The sequence below is a fragment of the Schistocerca serialis genome, chromosome 5 (genome assembly GCF_023864345.2).
Source record: "Schistocerca serialis cubense isolate TAMUIC-IGC-003099 chromosome 5, iqSchSeri2.2, whole genome shotgun sequence".
NCBI lineage: Eukaryota > Metazoa > Arthropoda > Insecta > Orthoptera > Acrididae > Schistocerca > Schistocerca serialis.
In genome coordinates this window covers 304,104,944-304,125,384 of record NC_064642.1, presented here as the reverse complement: position 1 = coordinate 304,125,384, position 20,441 = coordinate 304,104,944, and the positions used below count along the sequence as shown (strand labels likewise).

At 44.9% G+C, this 20,441-nt stretch overlaps 1 protein-coding gene across 1 annotated transcript in view; it reads left to right on the top strand.

Annotated features, from left to right (window-relative positions):
* LOC126481914 (ecdysone-induced protein 78C-like) overlaps window positions 1-20,441 on the top strand; it is a 178,159-nt gene that overhangs the window by 14,377 nt on the left and 143,341 nt on the right. Inside the window, exon 3 of the mRNA XM_050105873.1 lies at window positions 8,910-9,034. Coding sequence (XP_049961830.1) covers window positions 8,910-9,034 — 125 coding nt within the window. The remainder of the gene's footprint in view (window positions 1-8,909; window positions 9,035-20,441) is intronic.

Below are 20,441 nucleotides of genomic sequence, written 5' to 3'. Positions count from 1 at the left end.
TTCACATTTTTCCTGCAGCCATTTCGTCTTAGCTTCCTTGCACTTCCTATTTATTTCATTCCTCAGCGACTTGTATTTCTGTATTCCTGATTTTCCCGGAACATGTTTGTACTTCCTCCTTTCATCAATCAACTGAAGTATTTCTTCTGTTACCCATGGTTTCTTCGCAGCTGCCTTCTTTGTACCTATGTTTCCCTTCCCAACTTCTGTGATGGCCCTTTTTAGAGATGTCCATTCCTCTTCAACTGTACTGCCTACTGCGCTATTCCTTATTGCTGTATCTATAGCGTTAGAGAACTTCAAACGTATCTCGTCATTCCTTAGTACTTCCATATCCCACTTCTTTGCGTATTGATTCTTCCTGACTAATGTCTTGAACTTCAGCCTACTCTTCATCACTACTATATTGTGATACATATCGCGAAAAACCCATGAATACAAAATCACACATTGGGTCGAATGAATAAAAAAGAGAAAAGCCTTCGGAGAAGATTCTCAGAGCAAAATAATATTCTCTCAGAAAGTTCTCAATTTCGTATGAATAAAAAAGTCGAAGCATATCCCCCGACGAGGGAATTCTCTCTCTCTCTCTCTCTCTCTCTCTCTCTCTCTCTCTCTCTCTCTCTCTCTTCTCTCTCTCTCTCTCTTCCTCCTCCTCGAGAAAGTTCTCGGCGTATGTCGTCTGCTGCGTCCGGCAGAGAACACACACGTAGTCTTACATTTCATTCAACTCACTCAAACAGGCGCCTGTGCGGTTTCGTTACGAGAAACAGATTGTTAGGTTTGTAATAAACCAGCTACTAATTTTTCTTTTCCACCTACTTCAGCCATACAATGTTTCATTAATGTTAAACCTGTACAAATTACAGGTTCTCACCACTTCCTTTCATCTGGTTACATACAGGGTAGTTATAATTAAAATTTCGCTACTTCAGATGGTCCCCATGAAAAACGAGTGATTGTAGGACAATGAAACTTTGTGTAAACATCTGTAAAGTCATGCGGAAGAGAAATAACGAATAAACCATTAAAAGAGAGACATTTTAATTTCCACGTGAGAGGGTAACAGATGTTGCTCAATGTGACAACCATCGGCATCTACGACAGCCTGGAATCGCTTGACTGCAACTCTTCAAGTCTTCGAGGGAAGCACTTGTAAATTCACGACATCCAGAAACATATGGCACCAGTATTCCAATTACGATTATTTTTTTATAGTTGGATTTGGAGCCTGAAGTTGGCATAATGAATTGCCTAAACTGGTAGCGAAAATAAAATAGCTTCTCAATTTCACGGCGGTTTGGCGAATTTCATTGTTAAAAAGAAATCACATAGGTCGAAATATGGTGATCTTGGCAGCCACGGAGTTTGGAACGATCGGCCAGTGATTCGGTTTTCTCGAATGTGTTAAGGAGTAATCGAGTGACCTCATGCGTCCATCATTCTCAGTCATGGTAACAGTAACTTTTTCTCAACAATTTGTGGCGCAATTGGTCATCGGTCTCTTCCAGGAGCAATTCGCAAATCGCCAGTTAATTCGAACTTCCGAATCGTGTTCTGCAGCCTCGATGCGGAAAGAGGACCTCTCGGTATTCCTTCAATGCGTCGATACACGCCAAGAGCATCAGCACTACTGCTGCTGTTGTTACGACAAAACAGCTTCACGAGTAAAGCAATGTACACCTTGTCAAGGCGCGTGTTGCCCGTCTGCAGCTATAACGCACACTGATGCCTGTGTTTCGGCCCCTAGTCGCGGCACCATTGTTGACGCCTAACGGCAGTCACAACACTAACACTACGAACAACGCAAATCTTGCAGCGAACAGTCTGAATATCATTCCTATAAAGCTGTACGTCATAGGTATATAGTTCTCTGTCTACACTGGCCCAAGTAGCTAAAGTTTTATTATGCGGTGGCGGCGATGACGATACACACGTCGACGAGGCATAGTGCTTCAATGCTGTTGCAGATAGAGCTCACAGCGGAGTGGTTCCGCTGGCGTGCACTGCCCGCTTATATAGGGAACGCGTGACCTTGGTTACGTGAAGCGCTGATTACGGACTTGGACTCTGCGCGCACCAGTGGGCGAGAATTATAGCCTTTATGCCTTCGGAGCAATACAAATTCTGATAGTTTTAGAGGATATTGTCCAAATACGGGCTACCACTCTCATTAAAGTTTATTCTGCCAAGGTTGTTGAACGTTTCAAATACACAACATCAAAGGAAATTCTGAAACATGTAGGCTTTCTAACTATGAGGTTAAAATAGAGTCGGGGTAAAGGCTGTAGGAAATAGCTTAATCTTTGAGGACTGGAAATTGGTCGTTTTGCTCGGTATGGTCCAAACATGAGCAACTTCTAAAATGGTATAAAACAGCTATAAAAAGAACACCAATATGTCAGGCATCAACGTTACTTTTAAGAAAGCCTTACCAGCAATGGGAAAGCTAAACATACACACGTAAAATGAACAAACTAAGTATTTACGGTTCAAAATACAGAAAAACACATGACAATATTTTATTAAAGAAAATTGCCTATTTGCAACTGTCGCAATTGTAAGTATCTATTTCAGAACGTGCACAACCACTGCAGACCCACATATTGCCCTCAAAACACATGACCCAAAGTTATCTCATTCAGTCCTCAGAGAAGAGATCCTCGCAAAAATTCCAGCTTTTATCCTCATGACCTGGATATTCTCCTAGAGGTATTTACAGGTCACTGTCGTCCTGCGCAACTCGTTCCAGAGCTGCGTCATCGTCCTCCGAATCTGAGGACTGTTGTCTCACTTTCGAAAGTCTTTCATTTGTCTGCGGTTTTGCTATTGGAATACTGACTTTCCCTTTACAGCCCCTACTGTCACTGGAAAATAAGTTCCTCTTACCCTTCTCGACAGTAGATTGTTCCAAATGTACATACAATTCGCGACGCTACGGTGTTCCAGTAAAGACACACGAACATAAAGGCTTACGACCACGATTTGTTGCTAATATCCTTATGCCAGGAACTGGGGCAATCTCAAAAGCTCTCAACTGCGTTGATGTTCCTGGAAGAACCTGCGGAGTAGCGGATATCGAATATGATGGTAAGGCAATAACGCTAGGAGTGATCCCTGGGGACTTTGATGTATTAGAACTGCACGTCTTCTCTACTTCAATTTCTCAGCCTAGAAAATCAAAATCAGAAAATACGTCTTTGTTCGAGGTAAACACTCGACTTCCTTTCAATCCGCTCACTGCAATTTCCCCAGCCTGGACTTTGAGATGTACATTTCCAAACAACTCCATTATGTCATGTGGTGTGAAACAGCGATGGGAGGATCGAATCAGTTGTGTAACTTCGTCACTAATAAGCTTTCAGTGATCCCATGAATGTCTTACATAGAGACCGATGGAATGAGGAGGAAGAGGGATGGCAGTCACATGTTTTTTTCTCCCGGCATGTTAATGATATTAGTGCTCCGTACGTGAGTATAATGCTCATCTACAGTCAGAAGAACTGGTGACTCTTATTTCGGCTGGCTTTTGCAATGGAATGAGCAATCTACTCTGTAAACAGATTACTTTGCACCCATCCAGATAGATGCCAATCGACCCAGGGGGGAGATCTTTTCATTAGAACGCGGTTCATGGTCGTTCTTAGAAAAATGACTAAAGGAGGAAGAAACTGCTCAGCTGCGCTCAAGCAGGCAATAACTGTCACTGTAGAACCTATCTCCGCAGAAGTCAATGCTGCTGCCTGCTTCTTACCCTTTCTCCCCAGGACATAATGGGATCTTTCTCTGGACAACTGAACGATCTGTTTCATCCACGTTGATTTTCTTTCTGCAGTAAATTTCTGCTTTTGGTACGCTTCTTCTAAAAGGTTAAAGAAGGCTTGGATATTTTCTTTCTCGTAGCCGAGTGACCTTCAAACGATGTTCCACGTGGTTTGTAAAATGATAAGCAATCTTTGTACGGATTCGGGAAAAGATCTAGCCAGGCAATTCCAGCATCAATTGACGTGAAAGGTGCTTACAACCATTTACAACTGAAAGTTGAAATGCTATTCGTCTCAAATCTGCTCTAGTATATCCGTGGAATTTTTGTTACGTGATAAGTAGGTATTCAACCAGCTGTTCCTCTAATTCTGCACCCAAATAGGGTTTTCTATCTAGATAATTACGATCTGCTACAGCTGGAGTCACGTCACGCTTTTTACTTAACATTTGGAGTGTGGTACGAAGTAAATTAAACATCGTAGCTGCTTTCAGAGTCCCCATTTGCTTTTGTCTGACAGCTGCAATACTTTTCTCCATATCGTCTTCATTCCAGCACTGTCTATCATTCTTTCAGATATACTTCTACATCTACATCTACATACATACTCCGCAATCCACCATACGGTGCGTGGCGGAGGGTACCTAGTACCACAAACTAGCATCTTCTCTCCCTGTTCCACTCCCAAACAGAACGAGGGAAAAATGACTGCCCATATGCCTCTGTACGAGCCCTAATCTCTCTCATCTTATCTTTGTGGTCTTTCCGCGAAATGTAAATTGGCGGCAGTAAAATTGTACTGCAGTCAGCCTCAAATGCTAGTTCTCTAAATTTCCTCAGTAGCGATTCACGAAAAGAATGCCTCTTTTCCTCTAGAGACTTCCACCCGAGTTCCTGAAGCATTTCCGTAACACTCGCGTGATGATCAATCCTACTAGCAACAAATCTAGCAGCCCGCCTCTGAACTGCTTCTATGTCCTCCCTCAATCCGACCTGATAGAGATCCCAAACGCTCGAGCAGTACTCAAGAATAGGTCGTATTAATGTTTAATACGCGGTCTCCTTTACAGATGAACCACACCTTCCCAAAATTCTACCAATGAACCGAAGACGACTATCCGCCTTCCCCACAACTGCCATTACATGCTTGTCCCACTTCATATCGCTCTGCAATGTTACGCCCAAATATTTAATCGACGTGACTGTATCAAGCGCTACACTACCAATGGAGTATTCAAACATTACAGGATTCTTTTTCCTATTCAACTGCATTAATTTACATTTATCTATATTTAGATTTAGCTGCCATTCTTTACACCAATCACAAATCCTGTCCAAGTCATCTTGTATCCTCCTACAGCCACTCAACGACGACACCTTCCCATACACCACAGCATCATCAACAAACAGCCGCACATTGCTATCCACCCTATCCAAAAGATCATTTCTGTAGATAGAAAACAACGGCGGACCTACCACACTTCCCTGGGGCACTCGATACCCTCACCTCCGATGAACACTCACCATCGAGGACAACGTACTGGGTTCTATTACTTAAGAAGTCTTCGAGCCACTCACATACTTGGGAACCAATCCCATATGCTCGTACCTTAGTTAGGAGTCTGCAGTGGGGCACCGAGTCAAACGCTTTCCGGAAGTCAAGGACTATGGCATCCGTCTGGTACCCATCATCCATGGTTCGCAATATATAGTGTGAAAAAAGGGCGAGTTGCGTTTCGCAGGAGCGATGGTTTCTAAAGCCGTGCTGATGCATGGACAGCAACTTCTCTGACTCAAGGAAATTCATTATATTCGAACTGAGAATATGTTCGAGAATCCTGAAACAAGCCGATGTTAAGGATATTGGTCTGTAATTTTGAGGATCCGTCCTTCTACCCTTCTTATATACAGGGGTCACCTGCGCTTTTTTCATTCGCTCGGGACTTTACGTTGGGCAAGAGATTCGCGATAAATGAAAGCTAAGTAAGGAGCCAATGCAGTAGAGTACTCTCTGTAAAACCGACTTGGAATCCCATCAGGACCTGGCGATTTATTTATTTTCAACCCATTCATCTGCTTCACAACCCCAGGGATGTCTATCACTATGTCCTCCATACGGGAATCTGTACGAGACTGAAACGGCGGTATGTTTGTACGATCCTCCTGCGTGAAAGATTTCTCAAATGCTAAATTTAAACGGCCGCGGTGGTCTCGCGGTTCTAAGCGCTCAGTCCGGAACCGCGCGACTGCTACGGTCGCAGGTTCGAATCCTGCCTCGGGCTTGGATGTGTGTGATGTCCTTAGGTTAGTTAGGTTTAAGTAGTTCTAAGTTCTAGGGGACTGATGACCTAAGATGTTAAGTCCCATAGTGCTCAGAGCTAAATTTAAAATTTCAGCTTTCGTTTTGCTGTCTTCCGTTGCCAGGCCAGACTGATCAGTGAGTGACTGGATGGAAGCCTTCAACCCGCTTACTGATTTTACATAAGACCAGAATTTCCTTGGGTTTTCAGCAAGATCTTTTGCTAAGGTATGACGGTGGTAGTGGTTGAATGCTTCGCGCATCGCTCTTTTTACAGCAGCACGAATCTCTACTAACTTTTGCCTGTTCTCATTCTCCCGATCTTTCTTGTACCGTGAGTGCAGCTGCCTTTGCTTCCTGGGCATTCTCCGAATTGCGCTCTTAAACCACGGTGGGTCTTTTCCGTCCGTAACCCACTTTTTCGGCACATACTTCTCCAATGCGTGATTTACAATGTGTTTAAAATTTGCCCATAATTCTTCCACGTCCATCGTACCGGAAGTAAATGAAGTCGATTCATTTACTAAGTGGGATGCTAACAACTGCTTATCTGCTCTTTCTAGTAAGAATACTCTCCTAGCCTTCTTGACCGACTTTTTAACTTTCGTAGCCATAGTCGTAATGACAACATCATGATCACTAATCCCTGTCTCAACACTGACACCGTCGATGAGGTCTGGTCTGTTCGTGGCTACCAGATCTAAAATATTTCCATTACGCGTTGGCTGTCGATTTAGCTGCTCAAGACAGTTTTCAGATAATGTGTTCAAAAGTAATTCACACGACGGCTTGTCTGTATCACCTGTAATGAATCCATAGACATCACAGTCTATACTAGGTAGGTTGAAGTCGCCTCCGACTAATATAGCATGATCCGCGTACTCCTGCGATACAGAATGTAGACTCCCTTTGAACTTAGGCGTTCTTCTTGGCTTCCTGGCCAACAGATACCATAAATTAACCGTTTTGCTTCAAGTGTGTCAGAATATGGCTATCTCATATTTAGACCCGATTGTGTAGCCCATATTTAGACCTACTGGATGAGAACGCTTAAGAATGGTAGCAGCACGTTGAAACAATACGTTACCCAACAAATAATACAGAGCTCATTTCGAAAAGCGTAGAATGCCCTCCGCTTGTGAAAAACTTCTCTAGTGTTATTCATAGAAAGCCAGAGGATATTCTTCGCGTTGAGTAACTTCCCTCACCCTTTTACTCAAGCTGAGAACATTCTCAGGGGATGTATATTCTCCAGCTCGCTTTATTCAAACGAACCTGAGAATGTTTTCTGAAATTCCGAGAAAAAAATACATTCTCTTTTTTATTTATACGACTAATTAAGACTCATAAGGAGAGACTGTCGTTCTTCGCACGCACCATTCTCGATTGAAACACAGAAAGGTGGGGAGGTACCCTCCGCCACACACCGTAAGATGATTTGCGTGTTAGAGCTGTAGATGGAGATGTACAGGGTGCCCCAAAAGAATGACCCGGATTTTAAATAGAATTATTTATTAGGAAGAAGGGCTTAACATCAACAAATTACATGCTAAATAACTCAGAAATGACAGAAGTTTATAAAATTCCATCATAAATGTTCAGTATGTCCTCCACTGGCTGCACGGACGACGTCTAGCCGATAGCCGAATTCATCCCAAACTGATCGTAAGGTGTCTCCTATCACTGAAGCTACAGCAACTGATATTCTGGTTTTTACTTCATCAGTGTCAAGAGGTAAGGGAGGAACGTTTAGCACGAAATCGAATATGAAACGCCCGCTGGACATCGATCGCCGATTGAGTAGGACAAAATTCAAAACACCATACGCCTTTTGTTGCGCGGACGCCATACTGCGCGAGACTGGGTGCACGCTCGAGGTCAGCGCTCGTAGCGACATCTAGCGGTTTTTTTCTGAAACTCTAGACCATGCCGATTACACCTAGCGCTGTTTCAGTTACCTAGTAACATTTGTCTCAATGTTATTACAAGTTTAAATCGGCTCATTCTTTTTGGGACTCTCTGTGTATGAGTGAGGCACGCGCTGGATGGACTTTGTAGTCCTTACCACTTGTGTAGTGTCATGTTTTGCAACTAACATGCCCGGACGTATGTCTCCTTTGTGCTGCCATGCCTTCCGACGTGCCGGGAACGCGGCGATACCCTCTCCCAAGGTGGCTTCCGCCAGCTCCCCCTCCCTGATGATGCCCTCCTCCCTTCCATCTACCCCTCCTACCAACTTTGATCCTCCCGCCCTCCTCCTGTACTTATTCCTCCGGGCACCCTCCCTCCCTCCTCTCCCTTTTCCCTCCCTCCTCCTTTTCTCCCCCCCTCCTACCCCGGGCCTCCCCTCCCCTGTTCCTCTCCTCCTGACCCTGACTCCTCAGCCATTGGCATCCTTTTTTCTCCCCTCTCCCCCACCTCCCCCTTCTACCCCTCTTGGCAGGTCCCCGGACTCGCACACGTTACGTGGACATTCGCGCGCCGGAGGTCGCCGCCATCAGTGTTTAGTGTGTTTAGTGTTTAGTGTTTAGTGTTCACCGTCCCCTCCATCGTTCACCAGTGCCATCCTCATCTTCAGTGGTTGTGCGTCGTCTCATCAGCTAGCAGTGTGGATTATCAACGAGTGTGAACGGCTCCGTGATTGTCTCTATGTGTCTCCTGTTTTATTGCCCACCGCTCTGTGACTTATGTGTCTTCTCACTGTTTTTGCTGCTTGTGTCTTCTATGGCTGAAGAGCAGCGTAGTGTGCTGCTGACAGCCTGCCTGTTGTACAGGTTTTAAAATAACAATAAAGTAAAAAAAAAAAAAAAAAGAACGCGGCGACTGAGTGCCCGTCTCTGTCCGCAGAGCAGCAGTACGCGGCGGCCGACTCCAACAGCTCGACGCCGGCCAAGTCGTTCGTGCCGTGCAAGGTGTGCGGCGACAAGGCGTCCGGCTACCACTACGGGGTCACCTCCTGCGAGGGATGCAAGGTGAGTACGAAAGCTCTTCCTGCCTGTCACGACCACAGAAACAACTATTCGCCCCCTTGCAGCGTCCATCGATGTATCATGTCATAGCGGAACGACGCCACCGTCGGCGGACTTCGATTAACGTTCTTATGACCGATGACGGGTGGAATTGTGATACCCAACGGGATATAGGGTCTATCCTCCATGCACGTTATGTTATAATGTACTCAGAACAACGTCACAACCCTGCCGACATTTTGGCGGTCTGACAGACTCACCTTTGGCTTGGTTCCCGTGGATGCGACGATGCTTGCTAACATCACAGAGGACAAAGTCCATGATGCTATCCAGTTGGGTTCTAACAGGTCGCCTGGATCTGACTGCCTCCCACTGGAGTTCTATCGGACATTTCGCCCCTTCTGGTGCCAGCGTGACGGGAAATTTGTCAGGACCTTATGTCACCTTTCGTGCCGATTCCAGACGGTTTCCTTGATGTTTTCCTCATTCCCATCCACAAGCCTTGGGGTACCTCACGGATATGCGATTATCGCCCCTTGACGTTACTCAACAGCGACACAAAGATCCGGCTGTTGGCTACGGACTTAAACAGACGGCTCTGTACGTGGTTTCCCCCAATCAAACTTCTTTGGCAGGTGCCAATAACGTCCGCACTGCCCTCTGTCGCTGTCAGCACCTTATCGCTCTTGCTCATGCTCGTCGCATGCCAGGAATTTTGGAAGCTCTTGACTTCAGCTATACATTCGATCGGGTCGATCACGACTACTCGGAAGGGGATATCCTGACGCTACTGTCGACGTCGTAATGCGCCTCCTGCGAGAAGCTACGTATAGTATACTCTACAATGGCCGTTTCACTCGTCTCATCTCGATCAGTGCATCAAGGCTGCCCACTCTCTACCCTGTTGTATGCATTCACCATGGAACTGTTGCTTTGTGGTCTCCGTCAATGCCTCTCTGGGATGTCTCTCGGTGACCACGTATTTAGCTGCACTGCTTATGCAGACGATCTCGTCGTTCTTCGTATCGGTGCTGAGGTCAGGGAGTAACTGGCATGGCTTACCATCTACGGCGAAGTTTCTGGTAGCTGCCTTGACGTCCCTAAATTGAGCGGGGCTTCCTACAGACAGCGCTGCTCCTTGGCGTTTAACTGACACTATCCGATGCTTAGTACTCGATTTCGCAAGTGATCTGCAGCGCACGATTACCCTCAACTTCCGGCTCCTACTTTCCCAACTACGAACTGGGCTCTTAGATCACCGTTTGCGAGCGCTCGATCTTCTGCAACGGGCACGATATGTAAACGTATGTTTGTCATCACATATCACCCACGTGGCACAAACACTTCCTACAACGCCATCCATGTCCCGCCACATGCTGCCAGCAAGGAGTTCATTTGTTTGGCACGGCTTGCTGTCCGAGATAAGGTACGAGACCCTCACCCTCCCGCATTGCAGGAACGGTTTAGGTCTGTATCACGTGCCTGACAGAGCGATAGCCCTTTCCATTGGCTCTCATATGGCGTTGTGGTGCCTTACCAGCCTAATGCTGGAGACCCTTGCACCACACTCTCTCTGAACACCAATCCCACTTTGACCGCCCTCCTTTTACATCCGACACTTTTTCCTCGACTGATCTAAGTCCATAATAGAGGAGGAGATTAGTGTTTAACGTCCCGTCGACAACGAGGTCATTAGAGACGGAGCGCAAGCTCGGGTGAGGGAAGGATGGGGAAGGAAATCGGCCGTGCCCTTTCAAAGGAACTATCCCGGCATTTGCATGAAGCGATTTAGGGAAATCACGGAAAACCTAAATCAGGATGGCCGGAGACGGGATTGAACCGTCGTCCTCCCGAATGCGAGTCCAGTGTGCTAACCACTGCGCCACCTCGCTCGGTCTAAGTCCATAATGTGCGATAGTGCCAGCGCACTTGATATCCACGATGACGATCTATGGTTTTTTTCAGCAGCACATGTCACCGAATGTGTGGTTGAGGGGAAGCAACCCCATGCCGGATGGCATGCTCTTTAGGGATCGGTGTGTGCAACTTACCTTGACACTGACGTCCAGTATACATGGTACCTTACTGTAAATAGGAAGCAAGTATGCCGCTCACACCTTCATGGGACTCACCTCACAGACACCCCGTTACGCGTCACCTGTGATGTTATGGACACAGACGAGCATTGCCTGGTGTCCAGATTGGCAAGAGATGTCTGGTTATTGGTGCAACAGTTATTGTCTAATTACCAGAGCGACTCATCAGATACATCTACATCTACATTTATACTCTGCAAGCCACCCAACGGTGTGTGGCGGAGGGCACTTTGCGTGCCACAGTCATTACCTCCCTTTCCGGTTCCAGTCGCGTATGGTTCGCGGGAAGAACGACTGCCGGAAAGCCTCCGTGCGCGCTCGAATCTCTCTGATTTTACATTCGTGATCTCCTCGGGAGGTATAAGTAGGGGGAAGCAATATATTCGATACCTCATCCAGAAACGCACCCTTTCTAAACCTGGACAGCAAGCTACACCGCGATGCAGAGCGTCTCTCCTGCAGAGCCTGCTACTTCAGTTTGCTAAACATCTCCGTAACGCTATCACGCTTACCAAATAACCCCGTGACGAAACGCGCCGCCCTTCTTTGGATCTTCTCCATCTCCTCCGTCAAACCGACCTGGTACGGATCCCACACTCATGAGCAATACTCAAGTACAGGTCGAACGAGTGTTTTGTAAGCCACCTTCTTTGTTGATGGACTACATTTTCTAAGGACTCTCCCAATGAATCTCAACCTGGTAACCGCCTTACCAACAATTAATTTTATATGATCATTCCACTTCAAATCGTTCCGCACGCATACTCCCAGATATTTTACAGAAGTAACTGCTACCAGTGTTTGTTCCGCTACAATATAATCATACAATAAAGGTTCCTTCTTTCTATGTCTTCGCAGTACGTTACATTTGTCTGTGTTAAGGGTCAGTTGCCACTCCCTGCACCAAGTGCCTATCCGCTGCAGATCTTCTTGCATTTCGATGCAATTTTCTAATGCTGCAACTTCTCTGTATACTACAGCATCATCCGCGAAAAGCCGCATGGAACTTCCGACACTATCTACTGGGCCATTTATATATATATATTGTGAATAGCAATGGTCCCATAACACTCCCCTGTGGCACGCCAGAGGTTACTTTAACGTCTGTACACGTCTCTCCATTGATAACAACATGCTGTGTTCTGTTTGTTAAAAACTCTTCAATCAAGACACACATTTATGTGAAATGTATTCCGTAGGCTCTTACTTTATCAGGCGACAATGCGTAACTGTATCGAACGCCTTCTGGAAGTCAAGGAAAATAGCATCTACCTGGGAGCCTGTATCTAATATTTTCTGGGTCTCATGAACAAATAAAGCGAGTTGGGTCTCACACGATCACTGTTTCCGGAGTCCATGTTGATTCCTACAGAGTAGATTCTGGGTTTCCAGAAATGACATGATACGTGAGCAAAAAACATGTTCTAAAATTCTACAACAGATCGACGTCAGAGATATAGGTCTATATTTTTGCGCAACTGCTCGACGACACTTCTTGAAGACTGGGACTACCTGTGCTCTTTTCCAATCATTCGGAACCTTCCGTTCCTCTAGAGACTTGCGGTACACGACTGTTAGAAGGGGGGCAAGTTCTTTCGCGTACTCTGTGTAGAATCGAATTGGTATCCCGTCAGGTCCAGTGGACTTTCCTCTGTTGAGTGATTTCAGTTGTTTTTCTATTCCTTGGACACTTATTTCGATGTCAGCTACTTTGTCGTTTGTGCGAGGATTTAGAGAAGGAACTGCAGTGCGGTCTTCCTCAGTGAAACAGCTTTGAAAAAAAGTGTTCAGTGTTTCAGCTTTACGCGTGTTATCCTCTGTTTCAATGCCATCATCATCCCGGAGTGTCTGGATATGCTGTTTCGAGCCACTTACTGATTTAACATAAGACCAGAACTTCCTAGGATTTTCTGTCAAGTCGGTGTATAGAATTTTACTTTCGAATTCACTGAACGCTTCACGCATAGCCCTCCTTGCGCTAACTTTGACATCGTTTAGCTTCTGTTTGTCTGAGAGGTTTTGGCTGCGTTTACACTTGGAGTGAAGCTCTCTTTGCTTTCGCAGTAGTTTCCTAACTTTGTTGTTGAACCACGGTGGGTTTTTCCCGTCCCTCACAGTTTTACTCGGCACGTACCTGTCTAAAACGCATTTTACGATTGCCTTGAACTTTTTCCATAAACACTCAACATTGTCAGTGTCGGAACAAATTTTCATTTTGATCTGCTAGGTAGTCTGAAATCTGCCTTCTATTACTCTTGCTAAACAGATAAGCCTACCTCCATTTTTTTATATTCCTATTAACTTCTATATTCAGGGATGCTGCAACGGCCTTATGATCACTGATTCCCTGTTCTGCACTTACAGAGTCGAAAAGTTTGGGTCTGTTTGTTATCAGTAGGTCCAAGATGTTATCTCCACGAGTCGGTTCTCTGTTTAATTGCTCGAGGTAATTTTCGGATAGTGCACTCAGTACAATGTCACTCGATGCTCTGTCCCTACCACCTGTCCTAAACATCTGAGTGTCCCAGTCTATATCTGGTAAATTGAAATCTCCACCTAAGACTATAACATGCTGAGAAAATTTATGTGAAATGTATTCCAGATTTTCTCTCAGTTGTTCTGCCACTAATGCTGCTGAGTCGGGAGGTCGGTAAAAGGAGCCAATTATTAACCTAGCTCGGTTGTTGAGTGTAACCTCCACAGGAACTATCCACTTCTACTTCACTACAGGATAAACTACTACTAACAGCGACAAACACGCCGCCACCGGTTGCATGCAATCTATCCTTTCTAAACACTGTCTGTACCTTTGTAAAAATTTCGGCAGAATTTATCTCTGGCCTCAGCCAGCTTTCCGTGCCTATAACGATTTCAGCTTCGGTGCTTTCTATCAGCGCTTGAAGTTCTGGTACTTTACCAATGCAGCTTCGACAGTCTACAATTACAATACCGATTGCTGCTTGGTCCCCGCATGTCCTGACTTTGCCCCGCACCCGTTGAGGCTGTTGCCCTTTCTGTACTTGCCCAAGGCCATCTAACCTAAAAAACCGCCCAGCCCATGCCACACAACCCCTGCTACCCGTGTAGCCGCTTGTTGCGTGTAGTGCACTCCTGACCTATCCAGCGGAACCCGAAACCCCACCACCCTATGGCGCAAGTCGAGGAATCTGCAGCCTACACGGTCGCAGAACCGTCTCAGCCTCTGATTCAGATCCTCCACTCGGCTCTGTACCAAAGGTCCGCAGTCAGTCCTATCGACGATGCTGCAGATGGTGAGCTCTGCTTTCATCCCACTAGCGAGACTGGCAGTCTTCACCAAATCAGATAGCCGCCGGAAGCCAGAGAGGATTTCCTCCGATCCATAGCGACACACATCATTGGTGCCGACATGAACGACCACCTGCAGATGGGTGCACCCTGTACCTTTCATGGCATCCAGAAAGACCCTTTCCACATCTGGAATGACTCCCCCCGGTATGCACACGGAGTGCACATTGGTTTTCTTCCCCTCTCTTGCTGCCATATCCCTAAGGGGTCCCATTACGCGCCTGACGTTGGAGCTCCCAACTACCAGTAAGCCCACACTCTGCGACTGCCCGGATCTTGCAGACTGAGGGGCAACCTCTGGAACAGGACAAGCAGCCATGTCCGGCCGAAGATCAGTATCAGCCGGAGACAGAGCCTGAAACCGATTCGTCAGACAAACTGGAGAGGCTTTCCGTTCAGCCCTCCGGAAAGTCTTTCGCCCCTTGCCACACCTCGAGACGACCTCCCACTCTACCACAGGTGAGGGGTCAGCCTCAATGTGGGCAGTATCCCGGGCAACCACAGCCGTAGTCCGATTGGGGGATGCGTGGGACGAGCTGGCCGTCCCCGACAAACCCCCATCCAGACCCCCACAGTGATGCCCATTGGCAACAGCCTCAAGCTGTGTGACCGAAGCCAACACGGCCTGAAGCTGGGAGCGAAGGGATGCCAACTCAGCCCGCATCTGAACACAGCAGTTGCAGTCCCTATCCATTCTAAAAACTGCAGTAATGGTGCTACTTGCACACTGCTGACACACTGCTCGGCGGCGGAAGGAGACAACGCGATTTTACACTATTCAGGTACTAAAGCGCGATGCTACAACTCTCAAATACTATAATACACCCGAAATTTATGAATTAAACAATGCAAGAACCGAAAAACACGCAAAGAAATTAAGAATTTAAATATGTAACAAATAAGTCAGCTAAGAGTATACAACTTGCTGCTGGCAGCTGTTTATCCAACGGCGGCAGGGAGCACCTACTCAACTGCTCCTCTTTCCGCATGCGGGATACTTCCTACAAGCCAACATGAATTCTGTGAAGTGGATTTGTGGACATGCAGCTCACTACGTGTTTGCTGATGGCGAGAAAAGTATCCTCGATTTTTAGTAGTTCCTTAATGAACGTCATTGTGCATTTCTCTGCATTCCAAAGTACAGACAATTTTTCTCCAATTTCCATTGCACTGTCTTCCTTAACCCACTCCAGAGTTCACACAGAAAACCAGAATTAACAATAATCGAAGAAGGGAAAGCGGAAAGTTGGAATAGGTCTGTAGATGGGAGATGACTTTGAAGGCAATATTGTAGACAGAAATGAGGACACAGCTGAAGATGATATGGAAGACATGATACTGAACGAAGAATTTCATACAACACTGAAAGATGTAAGTCAAAACAAGGCCCCTGGATTAGACGACATTCCATCAGAACTATTGATGGCCTTAGGAAAGCCGGCCATGGCCTATTCCATTTGGTGTGCAAGATGCACGAGACAAGCGAAATAAAATGCAATAATTCTAGTTCCAAAGAAAGCAGGTTCTGGCAAGTGTGGATATTACCGAACTTTCAGTGTACTGTCATGGTTGCAAAATACTAACACGAGTTATTTATGGAAGAATAGGAAGACTGGTAGAAGCCGACCATGACAAAGAATGACAAAGATAAGTTTGGATTGCGGAGAAGTGTAGGAACACACGAGCCAACATTAACTCTACGATTATAGCTGTTGTAAACTTAGAGAAAGCTTTTCATAATGTTGATTGGAAAATTCTCTTTGACATTATGAAGGTAGTATGGGCAAAATACTTGCACAGAAACCAGACGGCAGTTATAAGTATGGAGAAGCATGAAAGGGAAGCACTGATTGAGAAGGGATTGAGACAGGGTTTTAGCCTTTCACCGATACTATTCAGTCGGTACATTCAGCAAGAAGTAAAGAAAACTAAGGAAAAATCTGAAGTAGGAAATAAAATTTAGAGAGACGAAACAAAAAATTTGGGGTTTGATGATACTGTAATTCCGTCAGACAGCAAAAAGGACTTGGAAGAACAGTTGAGCGAAATGGACAGTGTCATGAAAGGTGGGTATAAGACGAACATCAACGAAAGCAAAACAAAGATAACGGGATGAAGTCGAATTAAATCAAGTGACGTTGAGGGAAATAGGTTATAAAACGAGTCATTTAAAGTAGTAGATGAGTTTTTCTATTTGGGAAGCAAAATTATGATTGTTGAAGTAAAGAGGATATAAAGTGTAGGCTGCCAATATTTAAAAAAGCGTTTCTGAAGAAGAAAAATTTAACATCGAATACACAGTAGATTTAAGTGTTGGGAAGCTTTTTCCAGAGATATTTGTATGGAGTGTAGCCATGTATGGAAGTGAAACAAGGACGGTAACAGTTTAGACAAGAAGAGAATAGAAGCTTTTGGGATGTGTTGCCACAGAAGAATGCTGAAATCAGATGGGTAGATCGATGAACCGATGAGGAGGTACTGAATACAATTGAGGAGAAAAGGAATTTGTTGCACAACTTGACCATAACAATGGATTGTTTAATAGGACACATTCTGAAAGATCAAGGAATTACCAGTTAATAGTGGAGGGAAGGGTTGGGGGTAAACATCGTAGAGGAAAACCAACTAATGGACGCAGTAAGCAGATTGAGAAGGATGTAGGTTGCAGTAATTACTCGGAGATGAAGAGCCTTTCACAGCATAGATTAGCTCGGAGAGCTGCATAAAACCAGTCTTCTGAGTGAAGACCGCAACAACACAGTGAGACAGGGAGGGTAGACACTTGGTACAAAAGATAAAAGGAAATGCCGTGTGACTAGGGCCTCCCGTCGGGTAGACCGTTCGCCTGATGCAAGTCTTTCGAGGTGACGCCACTGCGGCGACTTACTTGTCGAGGGGGATGAAATGATGATGATAAGGACAACACAACACCCAGTCCCTAAGCGGAGAAAATCTCCGACCCAGCCGAGAATCGAACCCGGGCCGTTAGGCATGACATTCCGTCGCGCTGACCACTCAGCTACCAGGGGTGGAAATTACAAAATATATTTAACCTGCAATACTCCTCTCCATTGAACGCTGTAACCCCATGTAAAATCAACCCAGTTAAAACGTGTGTATTATACTTATTATCCGTAAAGCAATTGATTGCTACACTCCTTACTTCTGAACTGGCAGAAATTGGAGGACTTCAGGCTGTTAATGTATTGGGTCTGACCACGGCAGGTAATAATAATAATAATAACAATAACAATACTGTTTACAGACCGCACTACAGTAACCCTTATGTAGTTACTGCTGTGTCGTACTGTCATTTAATTCGTGTATCTGTTTTCTGTTTCGAAGCGAGTAATTAAGCAATTTCTGGCCTACTGTAAGTACTGTCTACAACTTGGACAAGACGTTTTCCTGAGATATTCAGCAATTTTACGTATATGTCTCACTTTTATCAGTAGCGATGTACGGGACTAAGCACGACATACGTGCGTAGTGGGTGGACGGTGTGAGGAACTTGAAATCTCAACCACATTAACGCTACTAAATGAGGCAAAGAGATTATTGATAATCGGTATTAGAGCCTTACAACACTGTGGTAATAGTAATGACATGTTCAAAATAATTTAGTTTCGTGACTGAAACAGAATCGAATCGTTTAATTTTTGCCCCTCATAAAATTTCATTTTACCCCTTCGGGGGTAATCACCCTCGGGTTGGGAACCACTGTTGTAGATGAAGAAGCAAGGGCAGCGTTTAATGCCGCGTCGATAACGACGTCGTAAGAGATGGAGCAGAGGCGAATGACAGCGAAGAAAAGTGAGCTTTCCATTTCCATTGGAACCATCCTAGCATTTGCCTTGTTCGATTTGATGTAACTGCAGAGAATCTAAACCTGGATGACAGGACAGGGATTTGAAACATGTACCACCACCCTCCGATCTTTTTATTTTATTTTTTCTGATACATTTCATACCTGAATTTTGTGTCCACTGTGATAAATGCGTTAGCACCAGGTTAGTTTCGCAGTTAGGTACCATAGGTGCAACTTAAGGGTATAAGCCTATTAAGTGATACTTGCAACGCGAGAGAACGTAATTAACACAAACGAGACAAGGAGTGAATTTTTCAATCACTCTTGTGATGCTGGTGATATAAACTTCACCCACTGTGATCAGCTTCCTCTGAAGAATGCACCGTCAGCGAAATAGAGAAAAGTTGTGCTTGCGAATTTCTCAATTAGAGTTACAGACTCGATAGCGGCGACGCTATTACTGAAATCTGACAATCACATAACGGTTGCCTAATGTCTACTTACAGTTATTTTCAAACTATCACTTCTAATTCAGCTATCGTTGAGTTGCGACATTTGTGGAAAGCCAAAGGAAATCGTCTAAAAGATCATTTGTGGTTATTTAGTCAGTAAACTTATCGTGCACTGTGTACTCTAAAGCCGTACGTAAGCTGGTAGACTACACATGGGTCGGTAATCAGAGGATTCTTTGGCAGCTCATGTTGGATAAGTCTCTCTCTGCAAATTAGCGGGAAGACGCTGAAAAAGAGAGTAGTTAAAGGTGTCTAAAATTGTGAGCTGCAACGAACCGACGATAAATTTAAGCATACATACCGTATTGTTGTTGTTTCCTGCAGCTGCTTAACAAGATTGATCTATTGATGGTTGACGGTATATACAGTCACGTTATCATAACGTCAATTGTTCCTTTGAGGTAGTCAGTGGCTCTCTTTGTGTGTTGCTCAACAGATGTCGGCGTGACAAAATGTTAATTCAGTTCGTCAACTGATACGAGGCATTCGGCCGCAGATTTTGATATTCTGTGATATTTTCCATCACTTGAATGTTCGACTCCATTGTTTCATTAGATCATACAAATACACGGTTAAACGGTGGTGCGATCTTTCTTACAAGCTCGTAGTTATTTTAAGCCACACTAGAATTTATTTCGCCCATGCTCTCTCCCTCTCTAACTAATTATTAGAAAGTCCGGAATCCCGTCACAAAAACAGAGTATAAACGCCGCAATTTCGTTTTTTGTTCACTAAACGATGTTGTGGGTCTGTACCAAAAGCCTCCCGCGAGTCAAGAAACATGGAATCAATCAGATCTCCGTATTTTTCATAGGATCTCTCTTTGAAAAATCGGTGTTGATTCCTATTGAGGAGATCTGCGTTTCCCACAAAGGTCGTAACACGTAAGCATAAAATATGTTCCCTTGTTCTGCAACTGATATCAGTAATATAGGTCTATAATTACAGGCATCTGTCAGACGACCGTTGTAGAAATTCAAATTCCAGTTACTTGTAACCGTCCATCATTTCTGCAATCTACGATAAACTATTGCTAGAACAGAAGCAAGTTATTTCGCATAATATGTACAGAATCGTGCAGGTACAGTACCCTATCAAACCCATCTGCCTGTCTGATAAACGATTTTACTTGGTTTCCTATTCCGCGATCATTTACCTCAATGTCTGCCATATCGGCGTCCCTGCGATAACTGATAGGGGGAACCGTATTACAATCTTCAGCAGCGTAACAACTTCGGAAATTCAGATTAAATATTTCCGCCCTTCTGTCTGTCGTCTTCCGTTTAATTGTCACTATAGTCACTGAGCAACAAAAATAGACGATTTTATCTGTTCACTGGCTTTACATATGAACAAAACTTCTTAGAATAGCGCATCAGGTCGATTGGCACAATTTTACTTTCCATTTAAGTGAACTGTGATGAAATTCTCTTTGCTTGCTTTACCACTTTCTATTGCGGCTGCTGAACCAGGGAGGGTGTTTCCCATCCCTCACAACGTACTTGTTTAACTGTACTGCTCAATACTTGCATATTTTTTCCCTTTGTATTTCGCATATTTGTCCTCGGAGATAAGGGTTTTGCTCAGCCTCTCATTTACTAATATAATTCCTTCTCTTTCGCCTTCTTTAATTCGACTACAAGAGACTATTTTTGTTTTAGTTTTAT